At 38.9% G+C, this 18973-nt stretch overlaps 1 protein-coding gene across 1 annotated transcript in view; it reads left to right on the top strand.

The window, feature by feature from the left end:
- SPATA16 (spermatogenesis associated 16) overlaps nucleotides 1-18973 on the top strand; it is a 220648-nt gene that overhangs the window by 119425 nt on the left and 82250 nt on the right. Inside the window, exon 4 of the mRNA XM_060149017.1 lies at nucleotides 12659-12743. Within this exon, the coding sequence (XP_060005000.1) occupies nucleotides 12659-12743 (85 nt within the window). The remainder of the gene's footprint in view (nucleotides 1-12658; nucleotides 12744-18973) is intronic.

The raw sequence follows: 18973 nt of genomic DNA, 5'->3' as shown, positions 1-18973 counted from the left end.
AAGTTGGTTTCACATGTAGAATCCCATTTTAACTTCAACAGCACATATGTGCCTCCCTTCATTTAACAAAATCATTAGCAAATAGTTACTGACCACCTACTATGTGCCAGTCACTGTTCTAGATGCTTGGGGATATGGTAGTGAGCAAACTTTCAAAAGTCTCTGTCCTTATGGATATTTCAACTCATTCATTTGATAATCGTGTAGCAAGTCTCTGGTGAATTCATAATGACGAATGAGATATGATCCCTGCCCTCCTCAAAACTGTACTATATCAGAGATGCCTTTAAAGAATAACAATAGAGGGCTTCCCTGGTGGCGCAGTGGTTGAGAGTCCGCCTGCCCATGCAGGGGACACGGGTTCATGCCCCGGTCCGGGAGGATCCCGCATGCCGCGGAGTGGTTAGGCCCATGAGCAATGGCCGCTGAGCCTGCGCATCCAGAGCCTGTGCTCTGCAACGGGAGAGGCCACAGCAGTGAGAGGCCCGCGTACCGCAAAAAAAAAAAAAAAAAAAAAAAAAAAAAAATACCAATAGCTAATTCACAAGGGATAGTTGAAGGGCTCTAAGAAAAGCAAAGTGTTATGACAGGCTGGAAGACAAGAATAAAGAATATTTAAATGCAGTAACGGTTAAAGTAGGCTGCACGAAGAAAGTGGCACCCTCATTGCACTCTCACAAAACTATACTACCTATATTAGTTATAAGGTTCTGTACGTTTTTCAAGTGCAAGAAATGACTTTACTGATAATGAGAAAATCAATACACTTTTGAAGCAGTCTCAATAAGCCTGTTTGGATATAAGCCCCTCAGTGAAGCAATGTGTATTTCATTTTCCTAAATACCAGTGTTAGTGCCTGGGCAGAATAAGAATTTGCAAATTGAGTGCTTCCCAAGTATCAGGCACTGCTCAATGTGCATTACATATAATGGCGCATTTAATCCTCCTGACAATCCTATGAAGTTGGCAACTGTTATTATCTGCACGGTAATATGAGGAAACTGAGGCACAAAGAGATTAAGTCACTTGTCCAAAGTTATACAGAGAACAAACGGCAAAGCTGAGATTCAAACAAAGGCAGTCCAGCTCCCACATCTGAGTTCTCAATCCCTGCACTGGATTGCCTCTCCCTTAATCTGATGAAAATAATTTCTTCAAAGTTATCAATGAAGATAATGTCTTCATCTTCAGAAAAGACACAAATGTACAAGACCATTCAATACTGCAACCAAAAGAAGTGACTAATGTGTCATTTTTTGGTACTTTAAGTCATTGAGGGAAACATTTTGGGCACAGGAGATTTTTTGATACCTCACAAATTATCTACTTATTTTGAGATGTACCGCTGCCTTGAAAAAATTATATGCTTGAATGAAGGAAGGTATTGAGAAAGGGAGAAACTGAATCCTATAGGACTGACCCGAGGCCAGGGGAAGGTGGGTTTCATCGTGGGGGATCTTTGGTGGCCAAACTACAAACAGAAAACAGCGGAAGGAAAGAAAAGAGATGCCAGAACAGAGGCATGAACTATTTAAAGGGCTCTAGAAAAGTGCAGAAAGCAAATCTGAACACATCATAATTCTGCCTAATGTCCTCACTGAATACATATCATGCATAAAAATCAGCAAATGCTTTTATGTTACTTGTATAACCTTCTGCTGTCTTGGAAGAAGGCGCCCGTCTTCCACCAGTGAGCTGTTAACACTTGGAGAACAGATTCTTTATTGTATCTTGATGAGATTTTCACAAATAGGTTTTGTTTTTAGTAATGGTGTTTTGTTAAGGTGGTTCTTCTATTTGGATTAAATTGAGAATGCTACCCATAAAATTGTTTTTAAAGATCCATTCTCCTCGGGTCACAAGTGTCCTGTGTAACAATTTCGACCGTATAAAGATGTTCCCCAGGTATAAGCTACCCCTCTCCGAGCTCCTCATTCAACTCATTCTGACCTTTCACACCATTCCTATCCTTTCAGTACAGAAACCAAGCTTGCCTGAGTTGGGAGCATCGGATTCAACCTGCGACCCTCACCATCACCACATTCACCCTCTGGTTGACAACACTAATGTTAATAACAATGGTATCAACCTAAAATGTGTAGGTTTCATTTCACAGATTTCAAACCGTTTTACAAATATTATTACTTTTACACGCACACACACCCTTCCAGAATATAGGTATTATTAAAAATCATCTTCATTCTAGAAATGGACCACAGAATGTTAGGAGGAAGACTTGGATTAAGTGACTTGTCCAAGGTCAAGCATGTTCTAAAAGAGTAAGAGGCATGACCCCATGACCTGGGTTCAGCCTTCACATACGACCACACACGCAACATTCCCTCTTTCCTTTTCTCCCTCACTATCTGGTGCTTAGGCTATTACACCTGAGGGAACATTTTCTAAGACGAACACGCTCTTCCACCACTGGGCAGATTTCTTCTGGCTTTTTTGTTTCATTTTGGAGCCAAAAAATTACCCTGCTCAAGATCGGTAAGGAAAAATGCTCTTGATAATGTAGTCTCGACTAAGAAATGTTATGAAGTAAAAGACAACCTTAAAAAATTGAAAACCTGTTCCATCAACCTTTTTAAAAAAAAAAATGTATTTATTTATTTATTTTTGGCTGTGTTGGGTCTTCGTTGCTGCGCGGGCTTTCTCTAGTTGCTGCTACTCTTTGTTGCAGTGCGCGGGCTTCTCGTCGCAGTGACTTCTCTTGTTGTGGAGCATGGGCTCTAGGCACAGGGGCTTCAGTAGTTGTGGCTCACGGGCTCTAGAGCACAGGCTCAGTAGTTGTGGCACAAGGGCGTAGTTGCTCCACGGCATGTGAGATCTTCCCAGACCAGGGCTCAAACCCGTGTCCCCTGCATTGGCAGGCGTATTCTTAACCACTGTGCCACCAGGGAAGTCAACAGTTTGGCAAGAAATTAGCATCAAGGAACTCCAACAAAAGTTAATAAAGTCTTGTAAAAGATGCACAAGAAAAGAATGGCATTATGGAAATAGTACATTACCAGAGTTAAGAGGCCAAATTTTGATGACAAATATATCTGTTTCAATTCTGACCCTTTCCCTGCTTTTTTGGAAAACTAGTCTCCTCAATTTGAGGAACCTCAGTTTCCTCATTTCATAGCTTGGTTCTAAGAACTCAATGAGATGTAAAAGCAATTACTATGTACATGGTAAGCTCTCAAGAAATATTGGTTGCTGTTACAAATAACGATACTATTACTGTTGTTGCGTGTAATGTTTATCAACTGAGAATCTAGAGACAGGCAATATTTGAAATTCCAGGCTAGTAGGCAGACAGTGAACTTCAGGAAAAACTCTCATCCATTACTGGACAGTCTTGCAGGAGCAAGCGTGGCTAGAACTCCATAATAACCACATCTGGAATGATAATCAAGGTAGGAACGTATAATTAGATTTGGTCTGCAAAAGGTAGAGACTTGGTCTCGGGGACAACTTTCAAAGAATTAAGCAATTAGTTACAGAGGCAGACTTGTTACAAAGGTCCAGAGATGAAACTATAACTTCTTCAATGTCCACCAACTACTGAAATGCACGAACCCACAGCATTATAGGAGCTGGGCCTCCTGCTGAACCACGCATGACTTAGGGGTAGTGGAGTGGGCGAGAGGATGACCAGGGCAAAGCACAAACAAAAGCAGATATAAATTACTGAGCACTGTATTCGTCAGGTTCTCCAGCGACACAGAACCAATAGGAGATAAATATACAGAGAATTGGCTTATGCATTTATGGGGGCTGAGGAGTCCTATGATCTGTAGCTGGCAAGCTGAAGACTCAGGAGAGCCAGGGCTACAGTTGTAGTCTGAGTTTAAAGGCCTAAGAACCCAGAGAGCCGATGATGTACATTCCAATCCAAGTGTGAGTCCAAAGGCAGGAGAAGACCTGTCTCAGCTTGAAGACAATCAGAAAGTGAATTCTCCTTTACTCAGCCTTTTTTGTTCTATTCAGGCCTTCCACAAGTCAGATGAACCACCACCACTCTGGGGAGAGCAATCTGCTTTACTCAGTCTACAGATTTAAATATTAATCTCACCCCCAAACACCCTCACAGAAGCGCCTAGAATAATATTTAATCAAATATCTGGGCACACCGTAGCCCAGTCAAGTTGATACTTAAAATTAACCCCACAAGCACCTACTATTTACCAGGTACTGTAAGAGGCACTAGAATGGTAGTTCCCTGTGGTTTAGTCTAGAGCTGCTTCCAGTGCTGATGGAGATGTTCTGTGTCATTCAACATAGCAGCCACTAGCCACATGTGGTTATTGAGCACTTGAAATGTGCCTGTGTACCTGAGACACTGAATTTTAAATTTTAATTTTAACTCATTTAGATATAAATAGCCACATATGGCTTAGTGGCTACCATATCAGGTAATACAGGTCTAGGGAAAGAGGGTAATAAACAAGTAAACCAACAAGTAAGTTACACAATGTGAGACTTATGCAGGAAAAGGATAAGGTTCTGGCTGAGGTAGGGCAGAACTTGTTTAGATAAAATGGTCAGAGTAGGCCCCCCTGAAGAGGTTATCGATGTTTAAGCTAAAGCCTAAAGGCCTAACTCTTGAGAAGCAGCAGCCAGATGAATAACTGAGGAAACAGAATCCAGGCAGGAGGAACCACATGCACAAACGTCTCAAGGTAGGAAACTTTGTATTTGCTTTGAGCAACTGAGTAAGCCACACTTGACTGGAGGATGATGGAAAATGTGTTGAAGAGGAAAACAAGAACAGCCTATTACAAGAGTGGGAGGCCACCATAGGAGCTTGGGTTTTATTGAGGTAATTTACAATTACATTTTTTAAAGATCATTGTGGCTGACTGCTGCATGGAAAATATATGAGCCTGCAAAAAGATGCATCGTGTGTGTGTGTGTGTGTGTGTGTGTGTGTGTGTGTGTGTGTGTGTGTGTGGTTGCTTGAGTGAATCTGCTAGTTTGGCTCTCCTCCCAAACAGAATATAATCTTTTTAATACTAGTGTGTATTTGTATTCAAAAGGAATATGCACTTTGCATCAATGTTAATTTATGTGAAAGTAATGGCATGTATATACATACACTCTTGAGCTTTTTGAAGTACAAAAAGAAGGAAACAACATGTTAAATATGTTGAAAATAAAGAAGAATTCTGTAGTTAAAACTATCCAGTAGGGCTCCCCTGGTGGCGCAGTGGTTGAGAGTCCGCCTGCCCATGCAGGGGACACGGGTTCGTGCCCCGGTCCGGGAAGATCCCACATGCCGCGGAGCGGCTGGGCCCGTGAGCCATGGCCGCTGAGCCTGCGCGTCCGGAGCCTGTGCTCCGCAACGGGAGAGGCCACAGCAGTGAGAGGCCTGCGTACCGCAAAAACAAAAAAAACCCAAAACTATCCAATAGATACATTTCTAAGAAGTACCCATACCAGTTACATAAATGAAATAGCTGCATACAAACTCCATAAGATTGTCCTTGGACTCCTGAGAGAGGTCAATTTCTGGTTGTAGAAGAAAGAAAAGGAGGAGGAATTTGAAACAAGTTGAAAAGACAACCATGAAACTGACTAATGTCAAGCAAAGAGGACCCACAGAGAAAGATTAAAGCAATTGGAGTTAACTAACCTAGGGAAGAGGAGATTAATAAATTATTGTGAGGATATGTAGAACTGCTATTCAGAGGATAAAGTCTACTTGGGGTTGCAAGTATCACTGGATCGAAAGCTGAAGCCTGCAGACTAAAACTGCAGAAGACGCTGTTTATGGCTGTGAAACTCTGGAATCAGTGAGGAAAGCAGAGTAATATCCTTCCATGAAGGTCCTTAAAACAGAATAGATTCTCTTCATCAGTCTCATTTGAAAGATTTAAGTGTGATCCTGCCCAAAGGCAAGGTGCTGAACCGAATGACTTTTCAAGGTCCTAGCCAGTCGGCCCAATGAGACCACGCAGCTGAGGGTGTGCTATGATTTTCTTTTGTTTATCCATATCTTACTGTTTTACACCACCATGTGGCCACACTGAGTAGAAATGCTATAAATTTTGAATCTGAACATAGGCCTTGAGAAATGTCAATAATTCTCATACTTTTAGAATTGCACAGTCTGTTTAGAAATATTCAATGTGTAAAGTCACCTGGCATGAATATCTTTATATTGTACACAGTGACCCTTTTTCAGTATTAATTTGGAAAACAACACTGATACTTATCGTATAAATAATAACATGTCAAATTCTTTTATTGTGTATTTGCTATTTGATAGAAATCGTATTTGATTCACAATAAGCTGAGTTCATGACATAAAAATCTTTTATTTTAGATGCATATATATTTGAAAGCCAGATTCTGACCCTTTTATATTTAACAGATGTATTAAGTAAATGAGACTTCAGAAAAAAACTTTTAAATGAATTCAAATACAGTATCAAAAGAATGGTAGATTTGCTTGCAGAAAAACAATAATTGTTGACACATTTCTACAGACATCATGTTAAAAATAATTTTAGGGCTTCCCTGGTGGCGCAGTGGTTAAGAATCCGCCTGCCAATACAGGGGACACGGGTTTGATCCCTGAGCTGAGTGTTGCATTGGATTTTACATTGGACAAATTAAATTGACAAAGCCCAGTCTATCCCTCCATTCCCATGTCACCTCTAGTATAAAAGCTTTCTGTTAAATACAGACAGTGAGGTAGACCTAGGGCCAGACTGCTTGTGTTACAATCCTAGTAAACTCTGTAACTCTGTAGGCCTCAGGATTTTTGTAATGAGAATTAAATGTAAATAAATTAAATAAGGCTTCATCACTTAATCAACAAATATTTACTGAGTGACGACTACACTATGCAGTGCCACACTAATAGTGCCAGGCACTATCCTAGGCACTGCAGAGAGAGCAGTGAATCAAACAGACAAAAACCTCTGCCCTCTGGGAGCTTCCATTCCAGTAAAGAGCCAGATGGTAAATATTTTAGGCTTTGTGGGCCATAAGGTCTCTGTCACAATTATTCAACTCTACTACTGTAGCACCAAAGCGGCCACAGGCAAAATGTAAGCAACGCACAAGTGCATGAGCATTGCTATGTTGCATTAAAACTTAATTAGCAAACCCAAGTGGCAGACTAGGTTTGGCCCACAGGCCATGGCTTGCTGACCCCCACAGTAGAGGAAGACAACAATAAACACCACCAAGATGAAAAATAATAAAATAAACACGATGTGGAATGGAGATAAATACTGTGGAAAAAGCAAAAACAAACAATGGTATGGATGGTATTGGAGTGTGTCAGGGTAATCCTTACTGAGAAAATAACACCTGATAAAGACCTGAAGGAGGTGAGCAAGAGAGTCAGGGGGTGTCTAGGGAAAGAACATTCTAGACAGGGACTGTCAGGTGCAAAATCCCAGAGGCAATAGAGTACCTATTCTTTTTGAGGAAAGCAGGTGGACAGTTTGGAGCAAGTAGGAAATAAGATCAGAGAAGTAATATGTGACCAGATGGCATGAGGCTCAACTGCCGTTTTAAAGACTGGTTTTCACTCTGAGTGAGAGAGAAGCCTTTGCAGTTTTAAGCACAGCAGTGACCTACTCTGGTGCACTAATTTTAATGGGATTGTTCTGTCTGCTGCGTTGAGAATAGACGGAGGGAGAAGCAGGGAGTCCAGTTTGGAGTCTGTTGCAGTAATCCCGGTAAGACATGATGGACCAGATGGTAATGCTGGAGGTGGTGAGAAGAGGCAGGATTCTGAAATAGGTCAAAGATAACCTGACCAGAATTTTGTCTTGGATTGGATGGGAAATGTGAGAGAACGAGGGGAATCAATGATGACTCCAAAATTTTTTGCCTGAGAAACTGGATAGATGGAGAAGACTACTAGAGCTTGGGGAAGAGGAAAAAAGGAAGATCAGGGTCTCAGGTATGGAAATACCTATTACGTATCCAAGTAGAGATGTTGAAAAGCAGCTTTTGTAAGAGTCTGCAGATCCAAGAAGAGGATTAAACTCAGGGTATAAATGTGTGAGTTGTCAACCAATGGGTGGTGTCTAAAACCATGAAACTGGTGAGATCACCAAGTGATTAAGTACAGAAAGAAAGAGAATGGGTCCAAGCATTGGGCCCTGGGGAGCTCCAAGTTTAGGAGTCCAGAGAGAAAAGGAGACAACAGCAAAGGAGACTGAAAAGAGCAACCAGTAAGACTGGAGGGAAATCATAAAGAGCAGAGTGGGAAGTAGGTACTGGAAGAGAGAACAATCGCATCAGTTACACCTGAGAGTATGTGTAAAATGAAGACTGAGAATTGAGCCACTGTTTAGGAGTGTGGAGACCATTAGTAGCATTGACAAGAGCAGTTTCAGTGAAGTGGGAGGCATAAGAGCCTTGTTGGAGTAAGTTTTTTTGAGAGGAGTTTTTGTTCTTTTGTTTGATTGGGTTTTCTTTAAGAGAAAGAATTAAGTTAACTGGAAGGGAAGTGAATCAAGAGAGGTTTGGGGGCTATCTTGTTTTGTTTTAAGGTGGTAGAAAGAACAGCATTTTTGTGTGTTAGTAGAAAAGCCCCAGGAAAAAAAGGAGAAATTTGAAGACAGAGCAAGAGGGAAAGAGAGAAAGAGAGAATTGCTGGAGCAGTTTCCATGGGTGGGCAAGACAGGATGCGATCTGGTGCAGAACTGTGGGTGGGCTGGATTCACATTCTGCATGTAAAGGGCTTATCATGGTACTCACTCAGCACTTAGTAAATCTCAAAACCCACAGATATTAAACTACTAGAGTCTGTCATACAGAGTGAAGTAAGTCAGAAAGAGAAAAACAAATACCATATGCTCACACATGTATATGGAATCTAAAGAAAAAAAATTGGTTCTGAAGAACCTAGGGGCAGGACAGGAATAAAGATGCAGACATAGGGAATGGACTTGAGGACACGGGGAGGGGGAAGGGGAAGCTGGGACGAAGTGAGAGAGTGGCATGCACATATATACACTACCAAATGTAAAATAGATAGCTAGTGGGAAGCAGCCGCATAGCACAGGGAGATCAGCTCCGTGCTCTGTGACCACCTAGAGGGGTGGGATAGGGAGAGTGGGAGGGAGGCTCAAGAGGGAGGGGATATGGGGATATATGTAAATGTATAGCTGATTCACTTTGTTGTACAGCAGAAACTAACACACCATTGTAAAGCAATTTTTCTCCAATAAAGATGTTTAAAAAAAGCGTTGGCTAATGTGATCTTACCATTCCAGTGCAGCTACAACATTCAGTAGATTAATGAAAATAAGTTGAATAGAATAAAGATGATGACAGGAGGACATTCAGAAGCAACAGTGAATCACACTGACTAGCATCTAGGATATTGGTCTAAAGGTAAACAAAGATACCTGAAGAAAAGTAAGAAGAGTGATGGGTTACTGTTTCCTTTTGACTCATGAGGTGAGTTAGCCAAAACCAGGATCCCACAGGTACTTGACTCCTTGTAGATACTCTGGGTTAATTAATTATCTTTGCCCTTTCAAAACTCAGCATGATGAAAAACCGCTACTCTTGCCTCACAGATATTGCATGGTATACGTAATGTTATTTCCATGCCCTTTTCCTGTTCTTCCACTAATTTTAACACTGATACATAAATGCTAAGCTGTAGGACAGAACCATGGTAGGGAACCAGACAAAGGAAGGTGGGTGGTAAAAGTATAACTGCCATTTCCACTGGGAATAAAATGGGGTTGGAGCAACTACAACCTAAATTGTGTTCCTAATATGAACACAGCTCTGTGCCAGGTACTGGAAGAAATACACTATACTTATGAAAAATATCCCAGCAGACATGCAGCTCTATGAAACCATATTTTGTTATTTAACACAGGTATCTTTTCATGATTATAATAATTGTGCTTCACTGAGGGCAGGTAGCAAATTTCAATGAATCTTAATTCCTCACTTATTTCAATATAAATTTGGAGATGTGTTCCTTGGGAAAAAGACTTGAGCCCCCAGGTGGCATAAAATCATACTTCAGAAAGTAGCAGTTTGGTGGACTTCCCTGATGGCGCAGTGATTAAGAACCCATCTGCCAATGCAGGGGACACAAGTTCAATCCCTGGTCCAGGAAGATCCCACATGCCGCGGAGCAACTAAGCCCGTGTGCCCCAACTACTGAGCCTGCGCTCTAGAGCCTGCAAGCTACAGCTGCTGAAGCCCACACGCCTAGAGCCCATGCTCCGCAACAAGAGAAGCCACCGCAATGAGAAGCCCGCTCACTGCAACGAGAAGAGTAGCCCTCGCTCCCCGCAACTAGAGAAAGCTGCAACGAAGACCCAACACAGCCAATAAATAAATAAAAATTTTTTTAAAATCATGCAAATAAATAAAATTTAAAGAAAAAGAAAGTAGCAGTTTGACAACACATTATAATAGAAAAAGCAACTTTTGGAAAACATTAATAAAAATGCTAAAACTCCTAACTTTACAATGGTGAACTCAAAACCAACTCACCAAAAGCTTTACAAATGCAGGAAAGCCCTAGAAGCCCACTGTCGTGACCTACCTCCTCATCTCTCACAATTGTTCCAATCCAAGGATGGCAATAACTAATATAATAGAAACAATCGATTCAGATTTTGCTTAACTCAAGATACTGTGTCTATGATCCAGGATTATCTTTAACAGTTTTTGCATGTTTCAAAATTGTAAAGTTTCTTTCCTGAACTCTGCTCAGTAATTTTAGTACAATATGTATGTTGTCCCTGAAATATTTAAGGAGGCCTGTGACCAGAACGTATAGAAGCTGGCCTCTGACTATTGACTGACAATTACATCAATGCCTGCCACCTGTTGCTCAACCTAATACTTTGTTTATCTTAGAGTTAGGCAAACCATGCCAAATCTGACCCAGCACATATGTTTAGTAAATAAAGTTTTAATAGAACACAATCGCCCTTATTTTTTAACTTATTGTCTACAGCTGCTTCTGAAAGGCAAAGGTGAGTAGTCATGGCCCACAAAGCCTGAAATATTTACTGTCTGGCCCTTTACAGAAAGAGGTTGCTCACCCCTGGTTTAACTAATAGCTGGGGTCCTCATTAAGCAATGTTTGCTTGAGCCATATTTACATATCCAAATGCTGAGGGAAGGAGGAATCAGAGTGCAGAATCAAGTCATCACGTCAGAGGACCCAACTTGTATGAATACAGTGTGCGCTGTCCTTGGCAGTGAGACTTTACATTCTTCCTTGATTTCTTATAAATCCAATTTATAAAATAGATTTCTATTAGGTGACAGGCATCTACATGTCAAGTAGACTTCCTTTTTAGGTTGTCAAGGGAAGAAAATTTTTACAAGTGTTTCAATCAAAATGCAAATATTTGAAATTTACTTTGCCCCTCTCTAGTCTGATTTTTATAACTTGTTTTCTACCCTGTACATGTTCATGCAATATGAAAACCTCCTAGCTCGCTTTATCTTATCATTAAACTAGGGCTTTGAAAAATATAAAAGGATTTCTGAAAGATAAGTTATTCTTAAATTATTGCTAGTTATTTTGAAATGTCAATGGATAGCTTCTTTCCAATACCACATGTGTAAAAAGAGAAATGCTGAGCTGCGTAATCCTTCAAATGGTGGTATTTTTTCCCATTGTTAACCTTTAGAGTCCTAATTTTTGTCTGTCCTGAGCGAGAATCTAAACATTCTAATTCTTCAGCAGAGTACCATAGTAAGTTTATAGCTGCTCTGCCTTAGACAACATATATATTTACGGAAGGAAAATTTCTAATTCAATTTACAATTATGTCAGGAAACAACACGTATCTTGCAGGCAAAGATAAGAAAAACATTCAGGGTACACAGTGCTAGGTCTGCTTAAATAAATAAACTTTTGGTACTAGTGATTAGGTACACAGGATTATTATATGTCTAATTGGCCAACGTGACAATTTGGAATTACTTCCAGTCACATTTAATTGGATTTGGAACCTCTGGAGAAAAGAAAGGCCTAGCAGAGAAACAGCCATAAAAGTAAACTGTTTTTCCAAAGGGTGCTAAGCAATGAATTAATATCCATTGCACAATAGTTTTTAATATGCCCTCAGCTTAGTAAGACTAATGCAGTGGTCGTACACACTAGATTCCAAAACTAATTCAATTAAACACAAAGGCCGGGGGAGGGGGGTGTTTGTTGAATTGGAAAATTTTTTATTTTCAATTTTAAGGAGACTACTTTAATCAGAGGTGAATAATCCTCAATTTAGGTAAAGTCTGAGATATGCTTTAGTACCAGTATAATAGTTAGCTATATATGCTACGCGAGGTTTGAAGCTGTTCTAGAGTCTATAAAATATATGTTACTCTATAAATGCTTTGAAGCTTAATAAGAGGTAACCAAAACAAAGCATTCTCTCATAGTCTTTAAATATTCTTATACTGTACAAACAGAAAAGCAATGTAGAAGACAAATGGTGTGTTGCTTCTTTTACAGTTTTAGTTTTGGTACCAAAAAAAAAGACCTACTTTCTACATTCTAAACTGTGCCTTATGCTTTGCTTAATATTAGTCTAGTCACATTTATACATTACAAAATCTTCTTCTTCAGTATTTATATATACTGCCTGTTATAGTTTTCCTTCTGTCCTATAAATTTGTTTTTTAAAAAATCTGTCCTTGTTCTTAGGAGTGCCATGATTGCTGACTACATGTTCTGGCTCTGTGGAGGAAGTGAACAGTCTATAAGCAAGCTCATCAAACTATACTGGCAGGTAAAAATTGATGTCCCAACTAGGGAGGAGGAGCCCATTTCATTTTTAGAACCAAAATGAAGGATTGGTGCTTAAAAGACTGCTGAAAAAGGTAGCTCTGGGCATATCAATCAGAAGGACACTACTCAGTAGTAATGTATTTATAATGAAGTAGATTTTCTGAGACTAATTTTAAGGGCAAAATTCAAGGTTGTTAACCCTTGGCCCATACTTCAGTTTTACAACCCAATATAAATTTTAGACATCTCAGGAACTACTTTCCCAGGCATGCTACTATAATGACATGATCCTTTAAAAAATGAACACTGTATTTTCATAGATTCTTCTTAATCTATGACCTGTAAAAGCAGATGCTAGAAGTACTACCAATTACATAACAAAGGAAAATACAAAGATCCATTGTATTTGTGGGATAACGTAGTATTTGAAACACTTAACCAGTACTAAACTGCATATCATCTTTTTTATTTGTTATTCAAAATGGCAGGAAGAAGTCATACCAAAGGTCAATTAGATGTCAAGAGGAGAGTCAGAATTTCTTAGAATTTTTAAAATTTAGAATTTACTAGTTCAGTCTCCTTCGCAACATACAAATCTGTTCTTAACCTATCCTCTCCCCACAAATTGTCAATGACTTTCTGACGAAATATATTCAAAGTGAAGAGCTCACTTATCCCCCAAAAAACAACATCTAATTTGCTAATTATTAAACTGTTTTCCTCATTAAAATAGATTTCTACTCCCTTAAAACTTCCATCAAGTAGTTCCCAGTGAGGCCACATGGACCCAATGGAAACCCACTTCCAAACGAAATATTTTCAAGTATTTGAAAATCCAGTACAGACGCTAACTCCCTCCTCCAAATCTTCTCGTCTCCAAACAGTGTGTGGCCTTTTTTTTCTTTGTATTTCAAGATGGTTTAATGTTATTGAACATGAACCTTTTCAACCAACTAGAATAAGATCTGCTAAAACACTAATATGAAAGTGAGAAATAATTGTCAACAGTCGTCTGATACTTCCTGATTTTTCCCACATTTTCACTATTGTGTCTTGGCCCCTAGTTTTCTGTTTCTATATCACATGCTGTCTTCAGTAAACAATAAAGTATTAGGTTTATCATATAAAATTCTCATTAATTTGTATGGTTCTGTCTAAATATTTGGAGCTCAATTTACCTAAAAATAAAGATTTAAATTAGTCCTAATATACTTGACACCTGTAAATTGACCTTAAAGTAGATAAAATTATTATTATTTCAAAAAATTATTAATTTGCTAATAAGTGCAAGACTTTCCTAGGGGAGTCTGGAACATGCAAAATAGTAGCAGTTGCTTATGTATGTAAGTAAATAGTTGTAAAAAAATTGCTAGATATGAAAAATAAGCAAATAATGTCTATTGCATAGATACAGTAAAAAGAAAAGGGCTTTTTATTAAAGTATTTCAGAGACTTTTGAAGAAAGGTGGGAAAGGAGTTGAATCTTGAGGGTTAGATGATATTCAGCAGGCCTGGCATTTACTAGTTCGCAAACGAATGTTTGTTTCAATTTATTCATTCATCAAACAAATATATATTGAGTACCTACTGTTTTATCTACATTGAAGCAGGAAAAAATAGATTCAATGTTGGTGCAACCTAAGATAGGTTAAGAGCTTGAAATTTTTGTAAATAAATTTTTGTCTGTTTTCTTTAGCTTTCAAAGAGCATTAATATCCCTATTTTATTTACCTAAAATAAAATAAAAATTTTTTACTAAAAAATATCTCCACTTACCAATACGTGCATGTTTGCTACACAAAAAAGGAATAAAAAGAAGACTATTATTTTACTATTCTGCATTAATAAAAGTAACAAAAAACTATTTGTCCTTGTATTCTCTTTTTCTCCTTTAATTTGAAGCAACGTGGTATATTGAAAAACAGTCCTCATCTGGAAGTCAGATCTGACTCAGTCCAAGTTCTAACACCAACATCTAACCTAAAACAGGCTAGTCTCTAGGTGCTTCAAGTAGAAATTAAGAGGTAACTGGCATAAGACATTTGAGAAGGTCTATGCTTAAAGCCCATCTTAGCTCTAAAACCTCATGTTTTCAGGTATATCCAAATATGATGTCATACACCTACTGAATGGGAGAAAATATTTGCAAATGATATGACTTATGAGGGGTTAATATCCAAAACACATAAACAACTCATACAACTCAACATCAAAAAACAAACTGATTAAAAAATGGGCAGAAGACCTGAATAGACATTTTTCCAAAGAGGACCTGCAGATGGCAAACAGGCACCTGAAAAGATGCTCAACATTGCTAACTATCAGGGAAATGCAAATCAAAACCACAATGAGATATCACCTCGAACCTGTCAGAACAGCCATCATCAAAAAGACCACAAATAGCAAATGTTGGCGAGGATGTGGAGAAAAGGGAACCCTCTGACACTGTTGGTGGGAATGTAAATTGGTGCAGCCACTATGGAAAGCAGTATGGAGGTTTCTCAAAAAACCAAAAATAGAATTACCATATGACCCAGGAATCCCACTCCTGAGTATATATCTGAAAAAAATAAAAACACTAATTTGAAAAGATACATGCACCCCAATGTTCATAGAAGCATTACTCACAATTGCCAAGATATGGAAGCAACCTAAGTGTCCATCAACAGATGAATGGATAAAGAAGATGTGGTGTATATATATATATATATATATATACACACATACATACATATATACATATATATGTATAAATACATATGTGGTGTATACACACACACACACAATGGAATACTACTCAGCCATAAAGAAGAATGAAATTTTGCCATTTGTGACATGGATGGACTCGGAGGGCATTATGCTAAGTGAAATAAGCCAGACAGAGAAAGACAAATATTGTATGATATCACTTATATGTGGAATCTTAAAAATACAATAAACTGGTGAAGATAACAAAAAAGAAGCAGACTCAGTGATTATCAGTGGGGAGAGGGAAGAGGGGAGGAGAAATATAGGGGTAGGAGATTAAAAGATACAAACTATTATGTATAAAATAAGCTACAAGGATATATTGTATGACACAGGGAATATAGCCAATACTTTATAATAACTATAAATGGAGTACAAGCTTTAAAATTTTGGAATCACTATATCATGCAACTGTAATTTATATAATACTGTACATCAACTATACTTCAATAAAAAAACAAATATGATGTCACAAATTTAAGGAAATTTGTAACATAATTACAAATGTAATTATGTTATGGAAAAAAGTAACATAATTACAAAACACATCCTGCAGATAAGTTCCATAAACAAAACCCTTCTAACCTGCCTCAACATCGGCACACCACACCAGTAACTCAATAGTTATATACTTCCTTCTGCTAGCCACCCTCTCCCTGATCTTAATTCAAATGCATACATCTTCCCCCAAACCTTGCTCTGTTCTAAGTCAGAAGGGGTTTTTGGAACAGTGCCAGAGAGTATGCAGTCCATGCCAACTTTAAAGACAGGGCTGTCCCACTACCCAAACCACCATGGCAATTACACTGTTGAATGTAAGAACGCCCCACACATCACAGATTAGAAATGATGTCTGCATGTACATTTGTAGACATCCATTAAGGCTGAAGAGATAGGGGCTATTTTCACTACTTTTGTAAGTGGAGAAGTTACTATATATCTGCCTTTCAACCACATAAAATCCCTACCACCCTGGTCAGTTATTCTCTTAGAGATGTTAAACAGGAAATGGAAATTTTCAGAATGTAAAAATTTAAGAACAAGTCTACACCTACTTTCACAGATCGTTGACTTACAATCCCTTAGATGCAGAAGAACAGACCTTTGCCTTGGTGAGCTCAAGAACACCTTTTAATTGCATTAGGAATACTTTTCATGTCAGCAACTCAGCAAGGAAAAAAGGCATAAAGCTCTACACTATATGACAGCTCACACTGGGATGTATCACTTTCATTAAAAGTGTTTGCACCCGTTATTCTATAATAGTATCACCTCTTCAGAGCTAGAGAGAGTTGGAAATACCTTGTCACACCGTACCTGCATTCATACTTCTACAACCTGATACTCATCCTCTGTTATCAGCCAGCCTTCTCTTCTCAAACACCCCCAGACCTCATCACTATTCTGAACTAATTAGCAAAATGGAAAGTCCCTAGTCAGGCTGGGAATTAGCCATTTTGAAGCAGCGACTCTTGTGTATTTATATATTGTTCCTAAAGTAATAAAATTACTCCAAGAAGAACTTCAGAGTAAACTCTAGTCTACCTCCCAAGCCCCCTGACCCTTAGATCCAAGGATAGATTTAATAGCATCAGGAACTGAGCTAGATTTAATAGCATCAGGAAATGTAAAAACAGACAAGCCTTCCTCTTCCACTCCTGTTTTCTTGCCTTCGTTTTCAGCCATGCTCTCAGACACGTGAGTTATCTGCTGTGCAGCTTTATCTCCTGCAAAGTGAGGAACAGAGCCAACTCTGGTCTGCATCACTCAGCAAAGCGGAGTGAGAAAAGGTGATAACAGCTACTTTTGTTTCAGTACTCCCATGAAACGAGTACAGAGGAACCCCACTAAACAGGGGCAAGCTGCCTGATCAGTTCATTCCCCATCTTGACTGTTCATTTTAAATTTTTCTTTCTTTCTTTCTTTCTTCCTTCTTTCCTTTCTTTCTTCCTTCCTTCCTTTCCTTCCTTCCTTCCTCTCTCTCTCTTTCTTTCTTTCGAGTCATAAACCCCTCTGAGAATCTGATTCAACTGATAAGCATCCACTTAAAAACAATACTCATAAACACATACACAGAAAAAAATGTGCTATTATTTATCTCATTGCATTGGAAATTGATCTAAACATAGTTAACAAAACAGCATTGACAAGGAATTATGGCTTTCTCACACTTGTGAGAAGGTTGTACACTTTTTCAGGAATAAGAAACTGAAATAACATATTTGACATTGCATCAATGTCAGTGTTTCATTTAATAGCAGTAAGAGGTAAAATTCTGATTCACAAAGTCTGATAGCAAATGGAGTCAGAGCTCCTGTAGCTCACAATATCTCACATGGGGCATGTGTCAAGAAATACCAAAATTCATATTACATCATTTCCTTTGTCCTCAAGTCAATGAGCTTATCTTTGTTAACTTCATATTATCAAGGCTATCTATGTCAGCAATTTGTTTCCATTCTAAAGTCATCTGGACAAAAAATGACCTTCATACGACATAAGCCATTTGCAGAGTGTCTGTAGATTTTTGTCTCTAGAAACTCTCCAGACTTTATCAGTCTCACCTCCAATATTAGAAAATTCAGATTTCTGTCTGACTCCAGCAACCTCATTCAGAATAGCAGCTCGACCAAAAAAACTCATCATTCTTCAGCAGTATCTCTAATAGTAAATTCAGCATTTTGATCAAAAGATTTGCCTCATTTATGTAACTAAGATATGAGCCGTTATAAAGCTAGTCCTGGAATGAACTTCTCACATCCAATTTGTTCTAAGAAGGGGTTTCTTTTCTCTTAAAAAAAAAAAGTTAAAAGGAGTAACCAAACCAAATATCTCCTAAATTTCTTCTCTGGATTGCCAACACACTTCTCTAGCAGGAAAGAACCTCATGGTGTGCTCTTATATCTTGACAAAGATTTACTGAAAAGGCAATGATTTGAGTTCTTGGCTCTGAGGAAGTTGAAGACTTTCACAGCAGTAGAAGGACCTCTTCGGGGATTGTTGGAAGGGCTGTTGACTCTAACACGGGCCCATGTAAAAAGCCTGACATGTGGAGCATCTTTCCTTAGTGAAGCAGCAGAGGCTGAGGAAGTGCCAACTTCTCGGGTCCTCCATCTGTGCAGAGAATACCAAGACTTCCCATCCAATTCAAGTTGTACTTGGCATTGAAATTGTGCACCATCTTAAAGATATCAATGGCCTAAATGGTTTCCAAGGTGGGCTCACCAAAAAGAAATATTTTTTGGTGTAATCAGTCTACTTTCAAGGGACAAAATCAGGAGCTGGCTGCCCTGAGAGACAAAAGATTTTCCCCAGGCACGTGCTTGAGGAAGATGGTGCACAGTTTGTGGTCCCCTAAAGCACTTCCATGGCTTTCGGGGGTTCACAGACCATAGGATAAGACACTTGCACTACTCCTTCTCTTTCCAACAGCCCTTTTTCACTTTGGTATTGGGCCTAACAGGAGACATTTACTGCTTCCAG

This window comes from Lagenorhynchus albirostris, chromosome 5 (assembly GCF_949774975.1).
Source record: "Lagenorhynchus albirostris chromosome 5, mLagAlb1.1, whole genome shotgun sequence".
NCBI classification, from domain to species: domain Eukaryota; kingdom Metazoa; phylum Chordata; class Mammalia; order Artiodactyla; family Delphinidae; genus Lagenorhynchus; species Lagenorhynchus albirostris.
Note: the sequence above shows the minus strand (reverse complement) of the source record. Positions and strands in the feature narration are given on the sequence as shown.